Source organism: Echeneis naucrates, chromosome 14 (assembly GCF_900963305.1).
Source record: "Echeneis naucrates chromosome 14, fEcheNa1.1, whole genome shotgun sequence".
Classification (NCBI taxonomy): Eukaryota; Metazoa; Chordata; class Actinopteri; order Carangiformes; family Echeneidae; genus Echeneis; species Echeneis naucrates.
Window position 1 is genome coordinate 16,815,319 of NC_042524.1, and position 21,003 is coordinate 16,836,321.

A 21,003-nucleotide genomic window follows, 5' to 3' on the forward strand; every position below is an offset into this window, starting at 1 on the left:
ATATACATTTCATTTACATTTTAATATACATAACAGTGTTGCCAGGGGATAACCAGGGAATTGGCTAAGACCAACTAACTCTCGTTATAATCTATAAGTAACAATCTGTTTTACTCGCTCTCAACAATGTCATTTTATTATAAAAGAATAAGAACTGGGCCTGAAAACTTTAATTTTAGACTCTGGTAACTTGTGCTACATTAGGCTAAACAATGACCAATCAACATGATTATAGCCATGCTAGGTCTTAATGATGCTAATCAGCCAAATGCTCACGCCAGCAGACTGACGTGCTCACAGTGACAAAGGTGCCATGATAATAATTAGTCAGTGGGTGTAATGTCCGCCATGTTTAACATCTTAGTATAATGCATTAGCATGCTAACATATGCTGATGTTGATTAGGATATGTCAGCATTCAGCATGGCTGTATTATTAGACAACAAAGCACAGCAGAGGCTGATGGGAAAGTTAGTGGCTTTGCAGGGATTAGGTCAAAAAACAGAGTCAGTTCTTCTCCACTTCATCTGAAGGCTAAAAAAAAACACCCTTATATTATACTTATACTTACTTATTATTATTAGTAATAAAATATCAGTAAAATAACCGTTGCTTATTATCTTCCTATTGTTCCACTTACTTGGCTTCAGCTGACTCTGCAATATCCCCACTCCCCACTAGCATCCATGGTGCAATTGTTTTAAATGACCTTGCTCAACCAAGAGTAAAGAGCAAGTCTCCATCAATTATGCATCTATCTGTGCGTGAATAATTCACCAGAAACATGCTGTATTGTGGAATTATGCAATTTTAAGACTTACAACACATTTCAGTGCAGACGTCCAGCAGAAATCACTGCATTTCTTATGCGTTTATCTTTTGTGTATTAACTGCCTTATCAGTTCTTCTGCACTTCATGAAATACAAACCTGCCCCAGTCATCCACTTTTCAGGCTTAATATTGGGGTGAACTTATATCCCTCCTACACTAAATCCCATTGCTCAGTTAAGAGAGATTCATTTAAAAAGTGATTTTATAAAATGTGATAATATTTATGTTAGATCACAGGGGTGTGATTTTATGTAATTACTCCTTCTCAGTGTTAATTTTTTGCTGCTTGGCCTCAGAGGGCCACTGTAATGAAGGGTCTCAATGTTCAAGGTGGGCCCTTAACCTTATTGTTACAACGTGATATTTTTCTTACTTGAAGGGATCAGACAGCCTGACAGAGGTGATACAGCAACAGCCGTGAAGCATCGTGCTGGATATGGACGGTACTCACATGTTTTACTGGCTCTCTTTTCCGTGGATGACCTTCAGATGTATAATTTAGTGAGAAGTACTGTATCATTAAGAAGCTTATCATTTCCTCTTCATTATAATGTTCCTGTTTCCAGCCTCATCACTACTACAGCAGCTTCCATGAAGAAAACCACTCGTGTCATTTCACCACAATGCAATTAAACACTGCCATCTTTGGCTTAGAAAAAGAAGAGACTCAGTAGGTTGTTTGTCCTTTATTCTCTGTAAATATAGATGCGATCAGTCTATTTCCAGTTGTGGGAGAGACGGGGAGCATGATTGTGATATGGTGAATTACAGCAGAGAGAGGAGGCATATGGAACTGGTGCAGATGTGTTTACACAACACTCTCAGCTGAGGTTGGCTCATTATCTGAGACAGAGGAGAGGCAGAAGAGCGAGGGCAATCCCTTGTTCTTCCGTCTCTGCTGTGTGAAAAAGCCTGTTCTTACTGAAAAGGATAAGCTGCTTCCTCACCTCACAAGCACTTTGCAGAAATAAAGCGATCATTTGTGTGTGTATCTGCATGCGTGGTGGCAGGGAGACTCTGTGCTGCTTTTTCTTCCTACTTCTTCACCACGTCACCTTTGCTGCCAACGTTGACAGGTATTGTGGTCTCTGAGGACTCGATGGCTGGTCTTATCAAAGGTGCCTCGATGGTGAGGACCCCCTCAGGGGACAGGGAGGAGGTCACCTTCTCAATGTTAGCTGTCGAAGGGAGGCTGCAGGGAGAGCAATGCAACACAAGGTCACAGACCAGGTTATACGTGTCAGAGACCACTTCATAAACACCTCCTGACTTTGTGAAAACGCATCACAGCCACAATTAAAACACTCTTGATGAGGGGAAATCAGATCCAAGACCGGTTAACCTTATCTTCACTCATTGTGTGCTGTGGCCCCTGGATGGCAGCAGAGCCCCGTGAAGCTGAACAATCCGACAGAAGTGGGATAAAGGAGGTGGTGGCTGATACTGCTGATGTTTTTCAGAGCATGAAATTCAACTATCAGCAGCAGCCAGCCCTCTGCAGGCCAGACCAACCCAATACCAACAGCAATAATGGCAGCAAAGCTGTGATAATAGGAACAGGAATCTGAACCTGGCCCGAGAAAAGCCCCTTCCAAACAGCCACAGAAAACCCATTTTAAATAAAAAGTCTGTTTAGGAGTGACTTGTTGACTAGTTTATTAATATAATCAGGAATAAAAAATTTTTTGGCTTCAGCTACAATCTACAAGCCCATGCATTAATAATTAATGAAGTTTGAAATACAGAGCCACTTACGTGTATTTCCTTGTGAAGCTCCTGGACACAAAACCGTGCTCATCCTTCCTCTCTTCATGCTTACCTAAGGACACAGACAAACATGATCTTACCTAAATGTGCCGCTAATCTGAATATTGGCTCTCACTTTTACATAAACTGTTGTATTATGATGCACCCAATCTGCAAAAAAACATTTTGTATATAATACCTATTGGATGAAAAGAAAAGAAAAAGTCAGGTGCTCCAAAGGAAAAGGCTACATGGTTTGGAGGAGCTTGGATCTGTTTCAGGCCAACACATGTCAACTTTATCATCCATAATTTTAGGTGTGCAAAATCGCTGCTGACTCCCATTATGCCACCATGATTCATAAAGCTTCATTGCAGTTTTTAGCTGTTGGACTCAAGTAGACTCTGCACATTTAGATCGGTTGGACTTTTTTTTTTTTTGAGCAGTAAAAGCACAGGAGCAAATAAAATCATTACTTATGGCTCAATTCAAGTATATCATGAAACGCTGCTGTATTCCAGTGCCAAGAAACAGTCCAAATAGCAAGAAGCATGAAGCAAGGGGCTGCTGTGGCTTGGTGTAACGACAGAAGACAGCGGGGAGAGGCTTTGTGGAGCCCTTTGTGGCAGTATTTTTATCTCGCACGGCCCCCCTCCCTCTCCCCCTTGTGGCCATACCATTCCTCACCGGTCTTAATCATGCCCCGCCAGTCTCTCGGGCTCTCAGATAGCTGGCAGTGATTTGGGCTCAACAGTAATATGTTTGTTATGACAACGGGCTGATAAAGGATGTTTTTCTCTGAGAGCTGTCCTCCTTTCAACAAGGCAACACTGAGAGTGTGAGTGAGTGTCCCTCACCAGTAAGAGATGGGACATAGCCAGGATCTGGACACTGGGCAAGATCCAGCTGTCCTTTTAAAGTAGCAGACACGCTGTGTGAGTCATAGCTAAATCCCCGACAGAGGAGCGCGATTTTTTTGATGGCGTGGCCGACAGACAGGCCAGGACCGCCAGAGGAAGGGGAGCTCAAGGCTTCGGGGAGCTGAGCTCTCGTTTGCCCACTGTGCTTTGGTACATCATGAGCATGGGCAGGAAAGCAAAGTTGAGCTACTCTGAAAGTCATCTCCCACACATTGAATTGTGTGTTGTTTTCCATCTAGCAGGCGCTCTTCCAAAAACCTCCCACCCTCCAGTGTACTGGAGCTCAGTGGGGGTGTGTCAAGGTATTATGTAACTCTGCAGCGATTCATCCATTCTGTATTTAACATACTTTCCCTTTCCTTGTATGATGTTCTGTAGTGCAGCAGCTCCCTGACAGCCCAGCACAGCGCGTCAAGCCAGACATTTTGTTGTGTATCTACCAGTGCAACTGTCCCGCACACAGGGTCATTACACTGCAACCAGGTTTTAATCTATGAATCGATGCCAGTACTGTGCCCCCTTAAATCAGCAGGTGACGGTACAACACAAACCAGTGACAGAGAAATGAAGCTCACCAGAGATTTCCACCACGCCGTCCTTGGTTTTCACCACCAGCTCCTCAGGGGAGAAGTGGTTGACATCCAGGGACACTTTCCAGTTGTCTTGGGTCTGCTTGATCTCTGATATGCCACTGCTCATCTGGCGGGACAGGGCAGCGCGGGCCTGATGTGCCATCATGGCCCCAGGGTACATCACGGGGTTGTGAGGCATCATGGTGCCCATGTCCGGGGCCAGGAAGGAGGGCCGCAGGTACCCTGGCCAGTAGGTGCTGGGGAATGTAGGGACGTCCTCAGGCAGGGTCGGCATGCCGAAGACCTGGTCGAAGATGCGGCTGCTCTGGTGCCAGTCACGGAATGGGTCCCAGCTTGGGGTGCGGTTCAGAGTGAAAGGAATGTGCCTCTCAGCCATGACTGCTGTGGGTCGGTGGTAGAGGAGGGGGGTTGTTGTGCTGGCTGCAGGTGAAAAAGTTATCCCAAAATGCTGTCTGCCTCACAGTTGAGAGATTTTATACTCAATGATACAACCCTTGTCAACAGAGTCCTCCCCTCTGACTCAAGGCCCCTCCTCTGTTCACACCCCCGACATGCTTAAGGAACGTACCAGAATATTTATTTTTGGCAGTTGTAGCAGTCAAATGGAATCCAGCATGAAGGCCCTCTCTACAACCAGCTGTCCAGTGCACTGTAGACCTGCCTCTGTCACGGTGTGTGTAAACCCCCCACCCCCGCCTCCCCGGCCCCCTGAAAGGCTGCAGGAAGTCAGCTGGGCCTGCTAAGCTCATTCAATCTCAGGCTTAAAGCAAACAAACCCGATATTTCCAACACAGCTCTGTATAGACTATGACGTTATACACAGTATCAGGCTATTAACAGCCTAATATTACATACATAGCTAGTTACAAGTTTGTGACATGGATACCAATAAACACTAAAACATTAATGTTTTAAAACCCATAATACCCTATAATCTGAGGGCTGCAGTACAGGGTTAAGGTTAGGCAAGGAGATCTTCAAGGATCAAGGAAATCACATCATGCAGCAACTGGACGCTATCTGATCAGAGCCATTGTTTTTTTCAGTGCCTCTCACGTCATTGATGTCACTACCTGGGATTGGTAAGGTGTGGTTTCCACGCTTTTATCCATTTCACTCTCTGAAGTATTTGTAAAAGGCATCTATGGAAAGCTCTTGGAACTTTAAAACACACTTCTATCTATAATTAGCCTTTATTCATAGTGATGTGTCTTTCAGTCAAAATGGTGATTAAAGTTGTCCACAGTTAAATTCTTAGTAGTGAATATTGTATTTTATTTTAGCAACTGAAGACATTGTAATATGAAATAGCTAGGCCAGATAGGTATTGCAGATATCTATAATTCAAATCTTCAGTCCAAATGAACACTTAAGATATCAGTGACATTCTTCCTGGTACAAATTTCATATTTTTTCCCATTCTTGTGTGTTGGGCTTTGAGTTTCAGATTTATTCATAATTCTATTTATTGTTAATATTATTATTATTACATTTTTTTATTTATTTTTTTTAATACCCAGTTCTTAAAACTCCCCTTTCATATGTGTACAATGCAATTATTGTTGTTCTTAATTTTAATTTCAGATATCCATACAGGAATTCAGCATATCCTCGTTATTTGTTCATGTCCTCCTCTCAGCCTCAAGCTTTCCTTCAAGCATTGTTTTCTAGCATTGCTGTCCCAGCACATGTGGTAGCAACAGCCCAGACTGATCTTGTGTGCGGTTCCCTCATGGTGGAACAAGCTGCCAAATGTTATCAGTGCTGAGGCTTCAAGGATCTCTGAGACACTCACACTGAGTAGTTTTAAATCTGGTGTTAGTAGGATGTGAGAAAGTAAACTCAGTGGGAGCTGCTGAGAAGAACCACCTGCCTGCTGAGTACTGTCAGAATATGTTACAATGACAATATCCAAAGTAGGTGGTTCGACAACTCAGTTCTATCATGACCGTCACACATCTGCGAATCATCAAATTCAGCTTTCCGCTATTGGAAAGCTGAATTTGATAGCTCAGGAGGTTATCAAAGCATGACCAGACTTCATCACCAGCCTGCTGATGACGAAGAAAGTCCTGATGGAGGTCTCTTCTCCATTTCTCAGAGGTTGGAACAGTCTGCTTCCTCTGTCTCAGGCCTCAGCTGCTCCACAAAGAGGATCGGGGAAGAAAGCAACATAGGACAGCTAAGCAGCATGGGGGTGAGGTGTCGGTGAAGGAGTCAGGTCCTTTAATGTCAGGCCTCACTTCCTTTACAAATAAAAGCTCCACATGAACTCATCTCTTTCAACTTCAGGCCCTAGCTTCCACACAGGTATCTGTGCCTCTGTGTAAATTGTATTTTCTATGTTGAGCTTTCCTCTTAATAATTTCCTTTAACAGCAATGAGCAGGACAGCTTATCATCAGTTTAAAAACCAAAGGCTCCACTTATGGATGTATATAAGTGACAGCATGTTAACACAGCTTTTGTGTTAAGTGTATGTATTGATTTAAGATTTGGAGCATGGTATTAGGTAGTTTTTTCTTTTTACATATCCTTACAGATATTACTCTAACCCACAAGCTCTGCAGTTCACAGCTGAGGAAAAGACCTCACTGAAGGAAAGTCAGCTAATTAGCCTACCTCAGATTGCTGAATGGTCAAGAGCCAGAATTGGGAAAGAATTGTATAGAGCTCAAGACACCTTCGGTTGGAGGTGGTGAGCAGGTGATAAGACCTGCAGTCAGTCAAGTAGATAAACAGTTTGATGGAGCTGCCAAGTAGTTAAATAATAATAACATTTTTATCTTTTTGTGCTTCATTTTGTTCTGTTGTACTATTATAACAAAAACCAACCAATTAACCAAGAGCATAGACTCACACTGAATGGGATAGTATTATCTTCTATATTGTTTACATATATCATGTAATGTTATACTAAATTAACAGAACAATGTGGAATGATAGAAAACAAATGGAAATTAATATACTTTGTTTTCCCAAAATTGTAACACCATAACACACACATTTGATGGCATTTTACAGAAAGAAGCAACAGAACTGGACCATTGTGGACAACCTTGGCTGGTTAGGAGGTGTCTGTGTCCGTGCCTGTGTGTGTGTAGATGTGTGTTTGGATTGGGGGTGGTTGTTGGTAGTGCTGGCGGAAGGACTGAAGAAGGGGGAGGTGGGCTGTTTGAAACAGGAAACGCTGGGAAGAACATCATGAAAAAATGTAGTTGTGGAGCTTTGGTTTGGGGTCTGATGTCTTTCTGAGCATTGAGGATATCAGAGTCCTCGGGACTTTCTTGGTGCATTGAGTCTTCAAAGTCCTCAGAATACTTTTCGTCCTCTGAGTCCTGAGAGTCAGGGTTTTCTGGCTCCTGGGGGTCCTCTGAGTCCTCCTCATATCGCTCATCAACCTCTGCATCATCTTCCCCTGATCTTTCACCACCCTCCAGTCCAGGGCCTTCTTGAACAGATGTTTCTGTTTGAGCAGGGAGTATGGGACCAGTGAGGCTGAGCTGCCGTAAATCTGCAGGTTGGGAAGAAAACACATGAAAGTTTGACATCATGTTACTGATGGTTGTAGCCGTAGTGCTGTGCAGTGTTACGACATACATCATACTGCGACACACAAATGTTTACTGTAAGATATCTCCATTGTTTGGCTTTGGTTTGGATTTAAAAAGTCAGACACCAACCCGGCAAAAGTAAGCTGCAAAAAAGTTGTTCATAGCAACTTGAACACGTCTAATCTTGTCGATCAATTAAATACGAGCATGAAGAACAGTACAGAGAAGGAGATAAGACGCGACAAAAACTGATATATATATATATAATTTTAAGAAAATATACTATATCATTATCGGGATATAAAGTTTTGTCCATATCACACAGCATTAGTTGTAGCCTGACTAAAAACCACAGAAGAACTTCATCGAATGGGCCTGGCCTAAGGATTGCATCTGATCCAGTTTCTCCACACCTGGACTGCCTAGTATAATAATTCAAAAGCACTCATTAATTGTGAACTCTCAGTCAAAGGCATCTGGAGTGCTCATCAGGACATAGTTACCGTATTACTATTAGGCATTCCTCATTGTGTCCATCATTTGTAAAGCTGTGACTTACTTGTACCCAGATGCTCCAAACTTGTTCTTGTATAGGAGCAGTGTGATTAGATCCTGGGCATCAGCTGGTAAAGCATCTTCTGCCTGTGCCCAGATAACTTGACCTGGAAAAGAAGCTGAGATCAGTCAACAGATCAAGTCAAGAGTTTTACGGACAGGTTGAGTCACAAAGGGAAACAGTTTTTAACTAGTCTTTAAAATACAGAAAGATTCATTCTGTGCTGCCAGATTGAGAAATGAATAGATAATGAATGATAATGAACTGAATTAGACATACTTACTATTGACCACCTGCTTTGAAAACCACTCTCCTGTGGATGCATTGAAGGGGGTTAAGCCCACAAGGAACCAATGATGACCCATAATGATACCCAGGGCCCACCAGTCCATGGGCTTCCCATAGCCGATCTTTAAGTAGACTTCAGGGGTGATGTGATAAGGAGTTCCTGATATCAGTAGGAGGAAATGGACAAGAAGAGGTATCAGGGAATGTTAACAAGCTCTTCGAGATATACAGACTAACACTGGCGAAGCACAGGTTCAAATGAATGGAAAGACTAACTTGTTTGTCAGTAAACTCTTGAACAACATTCTGCAGATCGCCTTTGTCCACTTTTGCTCCCGTGTTAATTGGGCCCATCTTAGGCAGGCCAAAATGGCCACCTTGATGTGGCCTGTGGAGCTGATCAATAAATTACAAAAGAAGGAAGCAGACAAAGGCCACATGTTAGATTAAGCATCAAACTGTATCCTGAAGCTGAGATTTAGCACAACCTAAATTCTACACCAACAGACAAAATCTGCCACTGGATTTAATACCTCATCTGAAAGAGAATTGAAGAGCTAAATCTGCCAGTGTGGATGAAATAGTTACATCCTCACTCTCTCTCTGTTCCCAGGGTTGTCTCCTCCCCTCCCTGCTGTCTCTCCCTCTCATTCTAGGTGCGGACGCAGACGCAGGCTGCTGCAGAGGCACACACCTGTTACTCATCAACTCATCACTCCTGCTCAAATACACCGGCTCTTCCCCCACTCGCCGCCAGATCTTTACAGTTCACCACCCGGTAACTTGTCAGGCTCACTGAGAGCTTTCCAGTGTTGTTTGCCCTCCTTGTGTTCTGCCTCCTGCCTCTTTTTTGACCGTCTCCCCGTGTCTGTGTGGGTTTCCTCCGGGTACTGTGGTTTTCTCCCACCGTCCAAAGACACCATGTTTGGGTTAATTGGTGATTCTAAATTGCCTGTAGGTGGTTGTTGCTCTCTGTGTGTTGGCCCTGTGATGGACTGGCGACCTGTCCAGGGTGTACCCCACCCTTGCCCAGAGTGAGCTGAGATTGGCTCCAGCAACACGGAAACTGATAAGCAGTTGAAGATGAATGAGTGAATGAAAATGTAACATAAAGAACAGAAACACAAGAATGTAGCAACATTAACATTCTAATAAGTAAGCATTGTCTTTGTGGGACCGGTTGAATACTTGCTTGCTGGGTTTGAGGTCTCTGTGTAAAATGCCGTAGCTGTGGGTGCACTCTACAGCACAGATGGTTTCTGCGTGCCATCGCCACAGGAAAACAGTGGAAGTGCTGCTGCATGCTGGTCACAATCACCTCCTACGGGGTCAGAGGGACAGATGAGGACTGAGTCAGGTGTTATGTCTGGATCTTTTTCGTGTGTCTACACTGGGTGTACATTTCAATGAATGGAGTGTAGAGCGATTTTAATACAGTATTTCACACCACTAATGTGAAATAATTCCTGGCCTAATGAAACAAGCATGACAGGAAGCAGCCTTCATACCTCCGATGTATTCCATGATCATACACAGATCCCTGTGTCTCAAAGGTGCAAAACATGGACATAATAAAGGGGTTGTCTTTGAATGTGAGGATGTCTCTCTTCACCAACACCTGCCATACTTCAGCTTTCTTGGGCAGGCTCTCCCGTTTTATGAGCTTCGTGGTGAAAGCTTGTTCAGTCTCCTTGTGGTGTACAAGTTCTACAGTCCTGCACAAAACATTGGAAACATGAGCAGCCTCTTTGACTGAACATCATTCCTGATACAAAAACATACTTACCAGACAAAATCTCAATGTGAGGACAACCAAATTCTCCATCCTTTTATTTACTCTGTCCAAAGACCGGGTTAAGGTTAACTCTAACCTGACCATAACCCTTTAGGGTGGAAACGCTGGCGAGAAATTTAAGATTATCTAGCAGGAAGACGCAACCTTGATGAGTCTGAACATGTGTCTGTACCAGGGCCTTCAAAAGTATATACCGTTTTTTAAATTGTGTTAATAGGCCAAGTAAACCTCAACTTATGATAAATAATTTATGCCTCTTTATGCTTCCTGAACATTGTTGACGTGTTTGGTGGCCGATTGATGAAGCAAGCAGCAATAACAATAGGGCTACTCCAACCAGAGCATTCACAAGCAAAAAGAAACATGACACCCTCTTTTATAATGGTAGAAAAATGCATCACGTCAACTAATCAAAAAATTATATGGCAACATGCAGCATTTGGCAAGTTAGTGAGGTGAGGTAGTACCAATAATTTGTGAAGCATCTTATTATGACACCTGATTATTTTATTTTATTTATATGCTAGACCCCAGAGGGTTAACTCTAGCTCTATCCAAAGAGTCAGAGTGGGCACAAGAACGACATCTGTCTTACTCACCCAAAGGTGCCACTGCTTACAGGTTTCAGTGTGTCAAAGTCCTTGATCCTTGGTTTCTTGAGAGGAGCTCTCCAGGTTGAGCGAGTCTGAATGAGACACAAACAGCAAAAGTTAACAACTCACAGGCAGACTCATTCAGTCACATCATCATAGTGAACTGTAAGTGAGATTGAAATGCTCAATCGACTCACTCAGAACATTCTGATCGATCAGAGCTTTTAACAAAGAATCAAACAGCACAACTAAGTGATGGTGAGTGTCCAGTCAGTCCAGCAAGTGAGCATTTACCTCGTGGAGAAGCTTCTCCGGTTTTTTTTTTTTTTCCAGCTCCAAAAAGTAATAAAGGCTGACCAGACAGCACCGGACCATGGTGTCACAAGCTCTGGTCACGTCAAGCAGCTGGAGCTGGATGAACTGCAGGGCAGGAGTGGCCTGTAGCAGGTTCCTGTCCTGCTCCTCTGATGCTGAATTCATGTTGTCCCTCAGCCGGAAGAGAGGGCGAAGAGAAAATAAACATGAAGGAATCATTGATTGTGTTCAGGTAGAATCTGAGGTGAAATCTCTGCGAGTGGGAACGTCAGAGTTTTATTATCTAAAACAAAGTGCGATGTTTTACATTTTTAGTCTGTTGAAAAGTGAATGAAAATAAATCGTAGAGCTCAATGATGGAAACAAGAAGTTGATGAATACAAACAACAGGTTTTCGTTAAATTGAGATTCCTACTGACAAAATCATTAAAACGTGATGAACTGCTCATAAAATAAACACTTACATGTTGCTTGCTGGAGAAATTGTCTTTTTTTTTCTCTCGCTGAAAGCTGAAGTTAACTAAAGGCTTTTGAATAATGTCCTCTCACTGAAGAAAGTTTGTTGTGCCTTAACTGTACCGTGTGCGACTAAAACTCAGCTGAAGATGAGACTTCCACCAAGAATCTGCTGTCATTATGACATCACAAACACACACTTTCTCAATCCATTCTACTCTGCACACACACACACACAGATAGATAGATACTTTATTAATCCCGAAGGAAATCAGGCATATATATCTGTCACTTTGTCCATCTGCTGCAGGACATTTAACTCTGACACAGACAAACTGTAACATGTGAGTGAATACATGAAGATGATTGTTTCTTTTTCAGAAAGGAGTCATCATTGAGTTCAGAGAGTTTCAGTTTTCCACCCTATCCCTTCCCAATATCCTGGTGAAGGGGGTGTGATGTCGTACTGTGAAAAAAAAAGTTTTAATGTCATATATCACATCGCATCATGATGCTGACGGAAAGAAGTCAGACCTTTCAATGAGCAACTCAAGGTTTAGCCACTGCTACATGGCCAAGGTTAGCATCACCTTCCGTGACCTTTGGTCTCGGAGAAACGTTGACATTTCAGCTCTAACCTTTATTCATTCACTTACTATGAAGGCTGTCTCCAGTTGTGGGAATCAATTTCTTTGTTTTGCTTCTTTTCTCATCGCCTCTCTTCTTCCGCTGAAGTTAGCATGCTATCTGCTAGCTGTTCGCATGCTAAGCGCGTGCTAGCTCCATCCAGCTGTGACTGTGACTGTCTGTTTATTTAATCAGGATCAACATGGGAAACCATTACTGCTCAACGTTTTAGTGATTATACGTTATTAAGCATTATCTCATCAAATTCTTCACAAAAACACTATACAATTAAATTCAGAAAACGCTCGGATTGAAATAAGTCTCATTTTAACCGGCAAAACTCTTTCTCTCGTTTGTGAAGCTGCATGATTGAATGAAATTAACTCAGTGACTTGGCAAGTTGAATAATAGAGATCACACTTGCCCGGATGGTTTATTTTTTCACTAAGAGGAATGGTGTGTTCCTCATGTTTGCACTAACCGATCGTCATCTAGGAACCTGCTCACCGAGTAAATGTCAAATTTGGATCATTTTTTATGGCTGTTGAAAAGGCTGCTGCCTTTAAATGAATCCTTCACACAGAAACAGAAAAAACAAAACAAAACACGAATAACTGCTTTCATCAACTAGAGAATCTCTTTGTTGCCGGTTTGGTTTTCAAGGCTTGTTTTTTGTCTCTTAATTTTTTAGTTGCTCTCCATTATCATTTATTTATTTATTTTATTCTTGGAGAATAATAGCGTTGGTATCTATTGAGGTATTGAGGTTTTAATTTTCATTTTCAGATCCAGACAGATTCTCCTGTCTGCCATCTGTAGGCAGATATGTGTACAGCTCTGGAATGACCGCTAAGACGGACAACTCAAAAAACACAGCTATCACCATGTCTCCATTTGTTTCAGTTTATTGTCAGGTATAATAACTTGTACATTACAAAGAATGACTTGTAGAACAAAAGGGGCAATGCTATACTTTGAATAAATTAACAGTTTGCAGAGTATCATAGTTGGGTTAATAGCAACACTTAGAGTGACATGAGACTGGACGAATGGTAAGGAAGACTTAGGGTGATCCCTGATTGTTTCGCCAGTTTGTTCACTGCACTACAGAAGCTGATGCAGACGAGGAGTCACCAAACTGCTGCTGTCTCTGCTATGCTAAGGTTACATATACCCTCTGTCTGAAGCCTGAGGCCAACCACCTTAAGAAATATCACATGGCCCCATGATTCAAGGGGTTGGAATATGTGATGCGTGGAAACATCCAGACTGTCCTCCCCACAAATGATGATGTCTCACTTCTGCTTCAGGCTGGACCTTCACTTCTCGGTACAGGCAGAGCCACAGTGGCTTGCATTAAAATACACCCTGACTATAAGCAGGGGGATAGAATAATGGCAGTTGAGGGAGTAACTGGGGGTGAAGACTCAGTTCCACTGGCTAAAATCAGAACATCTTATACACACTGCTCACCCATCTGATAGTGACACAAACCTTTGCCACAACAAGAAACTGACTGTGTGTTTAACGTGGGAATAAATCTGCAGCAATCTCATCTTCAAAGCATGATCCAACTGCTTTACAGCAAATGATGATGATTAAATAAAATAATAAATAAACCAATAAATTAATCAATAAATACAGTCGATCCATAAATAATTGCGGTCAACACAAATGAATGCATGTAGGCTTTTTGCAGACAGTTTTCCTGTACAGTACCATACAGCAGCCTTAGATACACATAAACATTTACCTCACTTGTCATTGCAGAGGAGGTACACATACACACATGCACGCACGCACACACTCCAACAGGATTAACACAATCATTTAAACGGGGAAAAGAGTAAAAGTACATCATAATACATTTCTAACCATGTCATTCACCTCTGTATGAAGGAGTCTGACATACTTTATAGGCCAGAGCTCAGAAGTGCAGACGCACCTCTCATCCTCTACGTCTTCTCATTTTGACAAAGGGCAGCAAGTCTCTCCTGATACATCGTGCTAAACAAACCTCTTCAAACTATATGGAATTTACAGTGCATAGTTTACAAAGCCAGAACTTAAAAGAGTTTACGTCTATATAGACAAACTTATACAATTTTCATCGTAAAAAAAGTTCCTGTTTTTTTAATCGTATTCCTTTTTTTTTGCTTCCTATTTCATCCATTGACATTTCTTTTGTTCTCACCTCTGTTGATCTCTGTGCTTCAGTGAAATGGAAGTCTTTTGCGAGATGAGTATATAATAAGGGAAAAAAAAGTGAAATGTACAGCAAGCCATTGACGTGTCCTCATTTTGTCTTCCACGTAGCTTCTATATTTAGGATATCCCTCTCTCTCTCTCGTTCTCTTTCTATATATAAACATATTTATTATATTTATACAGCATATAATTTCTAATGAATTAATTTTTGGTTGTTTTGTGGAAGAAGAGAAAGAAAGTACTAAGATACAGCAAGATTTGTTCTTTGGGCTCTACCAAATGAATTTTGTGGTGACCAATTTCCTTGAATACCTTGGATATATGAAAACATGAACAGTGGCAGCCAATTTCATAATAATTTGCTCTATTAGAATACATTTCTCCTCTTTGATCCAGGCTCTGTGATAGACAGGGTTAAAAGTTGTGGGGTGAGGAATTGGAGCCCTGTGCAGCAATGCGGTCACTGTAAAGAGCTTGTTAAAGATACAGAATTACTGAACTGAACTGAGTCTTTTAAAAAGGACTTCTCATTTGCTTCTTTTTGCCTTCCCTGGTCGCTCAGAAGCCGGGGCTGTCGTAGCTGCTGCGGCTGTAGTAACTGTGATGACTGCGGGAGTGGCTCCTGCTGCGGCTCCAGCTCCGGCTCTGGCTGCGGCTCCGACTCCAGCTCCGGCTCCGGCTCCTGCTCCTGGTCCTGCTGTGGCTTCTACTGTGACTCCTGCTGTGACTCCTGCTGCGGCTGTAGCTGCTGTAGCTGCGGCTACGGCTGCGGCTGGATCGTGGCGGGCTGCTGTCATAACTGGATGAGGAAGGACTGGGCCGGTAATATGGGATAGGCCTCTTCCGAGCGCTGGGGATAGCAGAGAGAGGGTGGATCGAGTATCAACTGGTATATCAGGCAAAAAAGACAAGTTAGACTGATTAGTGTCAGTGGTCAGCTTTAACATGTTAAATGAAAATCAGTGGTTCAGAAGTTCTAGACTTAAAGTCAGTACAGGATCTGAAAGAGAGCAGCTAGATGGGTTAAAAATAAGCTGCAACACACACACACACACACACACACACACACACACACACACCATGGCATCCAGTCAGAATATAACTGTACGCACAAAGAGGAGAAATGCATGTTGTTAGTTTAAGCTTAAGCTTAGATTGCTCTGTTAATAGCAGTTGCTTCCTGTAAGGTAATTAGCTGTTAGCTCCCAAAACAACCTCGTCTTCTCAGCAGAGGCTGAGACCAGGAAAAATCAACATTCAACAGTGCAGGCAGAGATAAACGCTATCAAGGCATCCCCACTTCTACAAGTTGTGCTCCACCTTTCATTTCTGCTGCGCTGAAGATAACTGTCTTAGCTTCTGTCTTCTGTATCACCCATAGAAATCCACAGCATTTTCAGGAGGAAGTATCCTCTTAAATAAACCTTGATAGTGTTTAAATCTGTTACATCATTAGTTGACTGCAGCACGGTGCAGCATTAGAGTTGCTTTGTGGTTCTCTGTGTACATCTCTGGGATGAGATGATGTGGCAAGGAAAAGACAGAAAAAAATGAATGAGAGGAGGCCAGGTTTACTCAAAGGAGCGCTGACGGTTTTCTGTTCAGCCAAGCTTCAGGGGTCAGACTAGAGGGGTCCTGCTGCACGGCAACGGTTACCAGGGTAACTAGCCTGCAGCAGCTCAGCTCAGCAGCATCTCGTTGTCTTGGCATCAGGACCTTCAGAGGTGGAGTAAAAGATGACAAGGCACACAATTTCACCCAAGTCTATGCACACTTGAATGAGAAAGTAAAGGTGATCAATAATAATTTTTTCATCAGCAGAGGAGGAAACCATCAACATTTTCTCACTGTGGAGGAGCTTGGAAATCATTATAAAACATAAAAATGGACATAATCATATTTATTACTTTCATGTACAGTATATTGTGGCTTTTATTGCTTTAATCTTTTCCTATTTGTATCATTTGTAGTGGATCAGTTTGCTCGCTTTATGCTGCAAAAAGTGGTGCACAAGTAAAAATGTTATATTATATGATATCTAAATAAACTACAGTTTATACACTATCTATACACTTAAATACGGCAACCTTTTGCATGTTTAGTTAGTTCGTCCATCCATTACTCCTCTCTCTTTTGATTTCTTGCTTGTCACTGCTGTGAGAACAGTTTATTCAGTAACCTGAGAACGATGCTGTCCCGTCATGTTCAAACTGACTGAACTAAAGGGGTGCATTGTGCTTAAGTGCTGATAACTCCAGACGGATAAAGAGAATATAAAGAGAAAATAAAAGAGAAAATAAAACTGAACAGACAAAGCATCCCACTGGAGCCTGTTCCCACACATCAGTGGAGCCGTGAATATGAATATGTCCACGTGGGAGTCTGTGGACAGCTGCGTTACCTGGTGATCCTTCGAGCCTCCATGAAGCTGGGAGAGTCTCTTCTCCGCTTGCGGATGGGCGAGTAGCTGCGTGAGCGGCGGCGCGCCCGGCTGTCGGTGTCTGAGCGGTTGGGGCTGTCCCTCTCTCTGCACAGACAGCAGTCAGGACATCAGCACACAGAAACAAAGGAAAACCCAAAGAGGCGACGGACAGGAGCGGTGCCTCACCTGGAGTTGTTCTGCCTGCTGTGCGGGGACTTGGTCTTGCTGGGGCCTCTGTCTCTGGATGGGGACTGCGACGATGAGCGGCCGCTGCTCCACGAGCTGCTGCGCTGGCGGAGGTTGGCTTTGCTCCGGGACTCCGCTTTCTTCCTGCCGGACGTGTGTGCGTGTCGGCCGGGGGACGCTGACGGGCTCCGGTGGTGGGCCTGAGCCCGGCTGGAGCGGTGGTGACGTTTGGAAGAGTGGCCTCCTTTTGCTCTGGGGTCGTTGGAAATGTACACAAGTAAAAAAAAAAATGTCAGTGTGAAGTCTCTTCACGGCCTACATTAGCCCCTTGCACCTCCCTTCCAACCTAAATTCTTATTCTATTCCTAATATAGTCTATTATTGCGGTTACATTTTTGTGTGAGTGATAAGTGGGTTGTGTATCTGTTATACGTTTGTTACGTGGTTGACATGTGGACTGTGTGTCTGTTGTGATATGCGAGTGCTAAGTAGGTTGTGTATTTCTCGATTAAGAAGCTGGATGTCTTACACTTCATTAATAATCTGTCTGTCTGTCTATCTGTCTGTCCGTTTGTCTCTCTCTCTGTCTGTCTGTCTATCTATCTGTCTCTCTGTCTATCTGTCTATCTGTCTGTCTATCTGTCTGTCTGCCTCTCTGTCTGTCTCTCTGTCTGTCTGCCTCTCTGTCTGTCTGTCTATCTGTCTGTCTGTCTATCTGTCTCTCTGTCTATCTGTCTATCTGTCTGTCTATCTGTCTGTCTGCCTCTCTGTCTGTCTCTCTGTCTGTCTGCCTCTCTGTCTGTCTCTCTGTCTGTCTATCTGTCTGTCTGCCTCTCTGTCTATCTGTCTATCTGTCTGTCTATCTGTCTGTCTGCCTCTCTGTCTGTCTCTCTGTCTGTCTGCCTCTCTGTCTGTCCGTCCATCCATCCATCTGAAATACTTGAGGATGAGCCTGTAGAATGCGCGGCTCACTTCTTCTGGTGCCGTGAGCTCCTTCCTTTGTGGCTGTGGTTGTGCTGGGAGTGGGCTGAGTCGCTGCTGTGAGCCGGGGAGTGGGAACTCTTCTTCTGGCCTCTGTGGCTGCCTCTCCTCCCGGCCGTCGGGGCAAAGGAGCTGCCTACAGCGGTGTTCCTGCCGTCCGCGCTCCCAGCATCTCCGGCCGCACACTTCGGGCCCGTTTGACTCCTGCTGGGGGCGCTGTGGAGCTTGTGCTCTCTCAGCAGATTGGGCTGGATGCTCGCAGAGCCAGCAGTCAGCAGATGGAGCTTCTGTAGAGAAATGATGACCAACAAAGGGGGAAAAAAAAAGAAAAACAAAAACAAAAAAAGAAAAAGGATATAAAGAGCATTAGAGTGTCTTCCGGTGGGTGATTGAGTGCTACGGTGTACTTGCCAAAAGAAGGTAAACATCTAAAAGAAAAAGGTCTAGGTTTTCTCCATATGGCTTATAGATAGTCCTCTATGGTGCAGCGCATGCAATACTTGGCATGCAAAACCATAATGAGTTGAAGAAATCATATTCGCAAAAACAAACAAAAAAAACTAGGAAGAGGAGGAAGAGAGGGAAAAAGTAAAAAAACTGTGAACCAAATAAGTTTAAGAGCAGAGGCAGAGAGTACAGAGCTACAGATCTTGTAGAGTAGAAAAAGAGGACTTCTTCAGTTATTGGAGTAATGGTTAAAAAGAAAATAAACAGAACAGAAAGAGAAGACAACTTGACAGAACATCACAGAAATGGAAGGAACAAAATAAAGATCACAATTATTGAATCAACCGAATCAAAACAAATCGTCTGCTACTCAATTTTCTCTTTCTGGAAATTTTTTTCCTGAAGACAATTGCTGAGATGTGAACAGCGACCCATTTTCTTTGTTTTTTTAATGGTTACTCTTGTTTAACTCCCTTCTGGTTAACATCCACTTACCAATAAAGTGGTATTCCCTCCTTTAGTAGGTAAGGTATGAAGAAAAGGGAAAAGTGGGGCAACATAAGTGCATCATTAGATTCACAAAATGCAAGAGAAAAAGACACAAAACCCTTCCCTGCCAGTGACTCATGAGACAATGCATGGAAATCAATGGAAAATAATTCAAAAGCAAAGAGGAAAACCACAATGTGCAGGGCGTCCCTCACACAGAGAGTAAATCCTCTGGGCCCAGTCACCTTACTAAACATCACAGAGCAACTGGCTGGTGAGAGTTAAAGGCATTGTCTTTACCTTTTTTCTCTCTCATTGTCGTATTTACCACTGGGAAGGTGTTATTGTAGTGCCTGACACTTTTACGGAATAACTTGATATGAGACATTTAAAGTTATCGCAAAAGTTGCAAGTAATGCAGGTCCAGGGAGTTGTTGCTATATAATAAGACAAGGTGTTGGATAATTACAATCACATTTTACAGCAATAAGGTTTTTTTTTTTTTTTTTTTTTTTGGGGGGGGGGGGGCATGACTAATGTGAGAAAACTCGCAAAAGACTTTTGTGAGTGAAAGAAAAACATTGAATTGAACTGATAAAACAATAAGAATGCGATTGAAACTTCTCAAAAAGAAAATCTGCATTTGGTATCATGAATAGAGTCAATCACCTGGATGCAAGAAATTTTCTGAATTTCCTTTGTCCTATGGAATAAAGCTGGAAATAGTCTGTGTTTGTCTTTGTGTTTGTTCTTCATAAATCCCATGAAAGACCAAAATCAACAATGTATTGATCCTACACAATACATTGCTACTTCATTTGTGCTGTAGAGCCTCATTCTCAAAAACACATCTGTGAGTCACACTTCTGCTCTGGGTGACATGTGCCTTCCTAACCACGTGCCATACCACATGCACAGTTGTTTCTTTTAAGGCAGCATACACATATATTGTTGTGGTTCTGTAAAGAATCCCAAGGGCATCAGATAACCCGTCCGTTCACTATTAATCCCCAACAAATGCAGCATTTACTCCTTGTGGAATGACGTATGCTAAAACTAGAGAACCCATCTGTTTCAGGAAACTGCTATTTTGTAAAGAACAGATGGCTGCGGGGAGGCTGTCATCTCCCTGTCAGTCCATCACTTTGACCCAGACTGAAATATCTTCTCTACAATGGATTGCCGTGAAATTTTGTTCCTTCTTGACATACATGGCCCCTGCATAATAAAATCCAATGACTTTTCCTGTCCCATTTATTTGTGTTTCTAGTAAAAAGCCTCAACGATGTTTGAAAAGATTAGCATCTAATTTGTGGCATATGTTCATAGAATCAATGAGATAACTTGCAAACACTTTAATGGGCCTTTGCCTTTTCATCAAGTGCCATCATCAGCTCAAAAAATGTAACCTGCCCAATTGGACTAAATCGGATTCAGCTGTACTTTGTGTTTAATGCTCATTGGCAAACATTTAACATGCCATAACCAAGCAGGTGAACCAGATAAACATTTCCTCTGTTAAACATATTGCCATTGTTGTCATGCTGACATGCGAACACAGCTGGACTGTACCGACTCTGTGCAGTTCCACAGAGTCTCTAGCGTGGGTACTGACTCCTCTTTAAAAATTAACCTGGCTATTCAAAATATCCCTCTGTACTAGGAACTGGACTGTTTTTGGTGGGGTGCCACCGACAGGGGAAGGAAGCCAAGAAGACACATTAACATATTGTTGGTTTTGGTCTTTGCAAGGGACATTTATCCTTATCCTTTGAACTTTGTATGGTAGACGGTGAAATGGCATATACAAAACCTCCATAGTAAGGATAAAAAAAAAAAAAAAACAGAAGTTGGGCAAGTGCGAAAGTAGAAGTTTAGGGAGTGAACATGATGCACAGTTACACACTGCTCGTTCCGAGCAGGTCAGAGAAGCAGAGGGTAGAGCTCCAAAAGGTCTTGAATGTGAAACCAAACACAGCTGGCTCTTACGCATGCA

At 42.8% G+C, this 21,003-nt stretch overlaps 2 protein-coding genes across 2 annotated transcripts in view; both read right to left on the reverse strand.

Annotated features, from left to right (window-relative positions):
- Window positions 1-1,503: 1,503 nt before the first annotated feature.
- hspb1 (heat shock protein, alpha-crystallin-related, 1) lies at window positions 1,504-4,551 on the reverse strand. Its single transcript, XM_029519288.1, has 3 exons — window positions 4,074-4,551; window positions 2,588-2,651; window positions 1,504-2,024 (listed from the first exon to the last, which is right to left on the reverse strand). Exons 1-3 carry the CDS (start codon window positions 4,465-4,467, stop codon window positions 1,868-1,870), a joined length of 615 nt encoding a protein of 204 aa, XP_029375148.1. The 5' UTR covers window positions 4,468-4,551; the 3' UTR covers window positions 1,504-1,867.
- A 9,835-nt stretch (window positions 4,552-14,386) lies between these two features.
- Window positions 14,387-21,003, reverse strand: part of srrm3 (serine/arginine repetitive matrix 3) — a 66,339-nt gene continuing 59,722 nt past the window's right edge. The window contains exons 11-14 of the mRNA XM_029519853.1: window positions 18,063-18,358; window positions 17,091-17,342; window positions 16,884-17,009; window positions 14,387-15,332 (exon numbers count right to left, since the gene is read on the reverse strand). Of these exons, the coding sequence (XP_029375713.1) occupies window positions 15,041-15,332; window positions 16,884-17,009; window positions 17,091-17,342; window positions 18,063-18,358 (966 nt within the window). The 3' untranslated portion in view covers window positions 14,387-15,040. The remainder of the gene's footprint in view (window positions 15,333-16,883; window positions 17,010-17,090; window positions 17,343-18,062; window positions 18,359-21,003) is intronic.